This window comes from Salvelinus sp. IW2-2015, unplaced genomic scaffold (genome assembly GCF_002910315.2).
Source record: "Salvelinus sp. IW2-2015 unplaced genomic scaffold, ASM291031v2 Un_scaffold2753, whole genome shotgun sequence".
In the NCBI taxonomy this organism is placed as follows: domain Eukaryota; kingdom Metazoa; phylum Chordata; class Actinopteri; order Salmoniformes; family Salmonidae; genus Salvelinus; species Salvelinus sp. IW2-2015.
This window is the reverse complement of record NW_019944056.1, coordinates 5,496-6,774: the sequence shown is the minus strand read 5'-3', so window position 1 is coordinate 6,774 and position 1,279 is coordinate 5,496. Positions and strand designations below refer to the sequence as shown.

At 42.8% G+C, this 1,279-nt stretch overlaps 1 protein-coding gene across 1 annotated transcript in view; it reads right to left on the bottom strand.

Annotated features, from left to right (window-relative positions):
- Positions 1 to 1,273, bottom strand: part of flcn (folliculin) — a 13,582-nt gene extending 12,309 nt beyond the window's left edge. The window contains exons 1-2 of the mRNA XM_024141795.2: positions 1,226 to 1,273; positions 871 to 1,017 (exon numbers count right to left, since the gene is read on the bottom strand). Coding sequence (XP_023997563.2) covers positions 871 to 1,017; positions 1,226 to 1,270 — 192 coding nt within the window. The 5' untranslated portion in view covers positions 1,271 to 1,273. The remainder of the gene's footprint in view (positions 1 to 870; positions 1,018 to 1,225) is intronic.
- Between the last annotated feature and the right edge of the window lie 6 nt (positions 1,274 to 1,279).

Sequence of the window (1,279 nt, the reverse complement as noted above, 5' to 3'; positions counted from 1 at the left end):
AGGTACACCTCCAATTGACTCAAATGATGTCAATTAGCCCATCAGAAGCTTCTAAAGCCATGACATAATTTTCTGGAATTTTCCAAGCTGTTTAAAGACACAGTCAACTTAGTGTATGGTAACTTCTGACCCACTGGAATTGTGATACAGTGAATTATAAGTGAAATAATCTGTCTGTAAACAATTGTTGGAAAAATTACTTGTGTCATGCACAAAGTAGATGTCCTAACCGACTTGCCAAAACTATTGTTTGTTAACAAGAAATTTGTGGAGTGGTTGAAAAAAGAGTTTTAATGACTCCAACCTAAGTGTATGTAAACTTCCGACTTCAACTGTATTTAAAATATTTGAAAGGGCCCCCCTTAGAGTTGTTTAACCATTATTTTACCAGGTATATTGACAGAAAACATAGTGCACTACTTGCTATTGTACACTAAGGACCCGGGGAAGAGTTGCAGAGGAGAGAAGAAAAATGTGCCTATTTGAAAGCGTGAAAATAAACTTAGTAGCTTGCAATTTTTTTTTTTTAAGTAGCTCTCACGCTAGAAAAGGTTGGAGACCCCTGATATATATTGTCACATACACCGGATAGCTGCAGTGAAATGTCTTGTTTTATAGGGTCAACCATAGTACAGCCATAGTACAGCACCCCTGGAGAAAATTAGGGTTAAATGCCTTGCTCAAGGGCACATTGACAGATTCTTTACCTTGTCGGCTTGGGTATTGGAACCAGCAACCTTTTCGTTACTAGGTTACCTGCCATCCTTAACTAAAGGCTTATGTATTGACAAACAGTCATGAGTCTTAATGCAAGAAAAATGGCAACACGCACACTCACACATACACACACACACACACACAGGTGGTTACCTCACAGCTGAGGCTGCGTACGCAGGCCTGGCGGACCACACTGAAGAGCTGGGGTTGTCTAGGTTGTTGGTGGCTGAGGAACCGGATGCCTGTCTCACTGTCCACACTGACGAAGCCAGGGTGAGACGCTGGGAGAGACCGGCAGCCCTGACAAAGAGATGGAGAGAGACAGGGAGTGAATGAGAGAGAGAGTGAGTGAGTAAGAGAGAGTGAGAGTGAGTGACTGAGAAGGGAAGAGAGGGAGAGAAAACGAGATGACCAGAAAGAATAGTTATTAGACAAAACAAATTAGTCAATGTCATTTCTATTCTGTCCGTTCAGCCCTTCACTCATCTCACACACATCTCCCACTCACCTCGCACATGTCTCCTCTCTGTGTAGCTGAGCTGTTTGCCCTCATGGTGAGTCC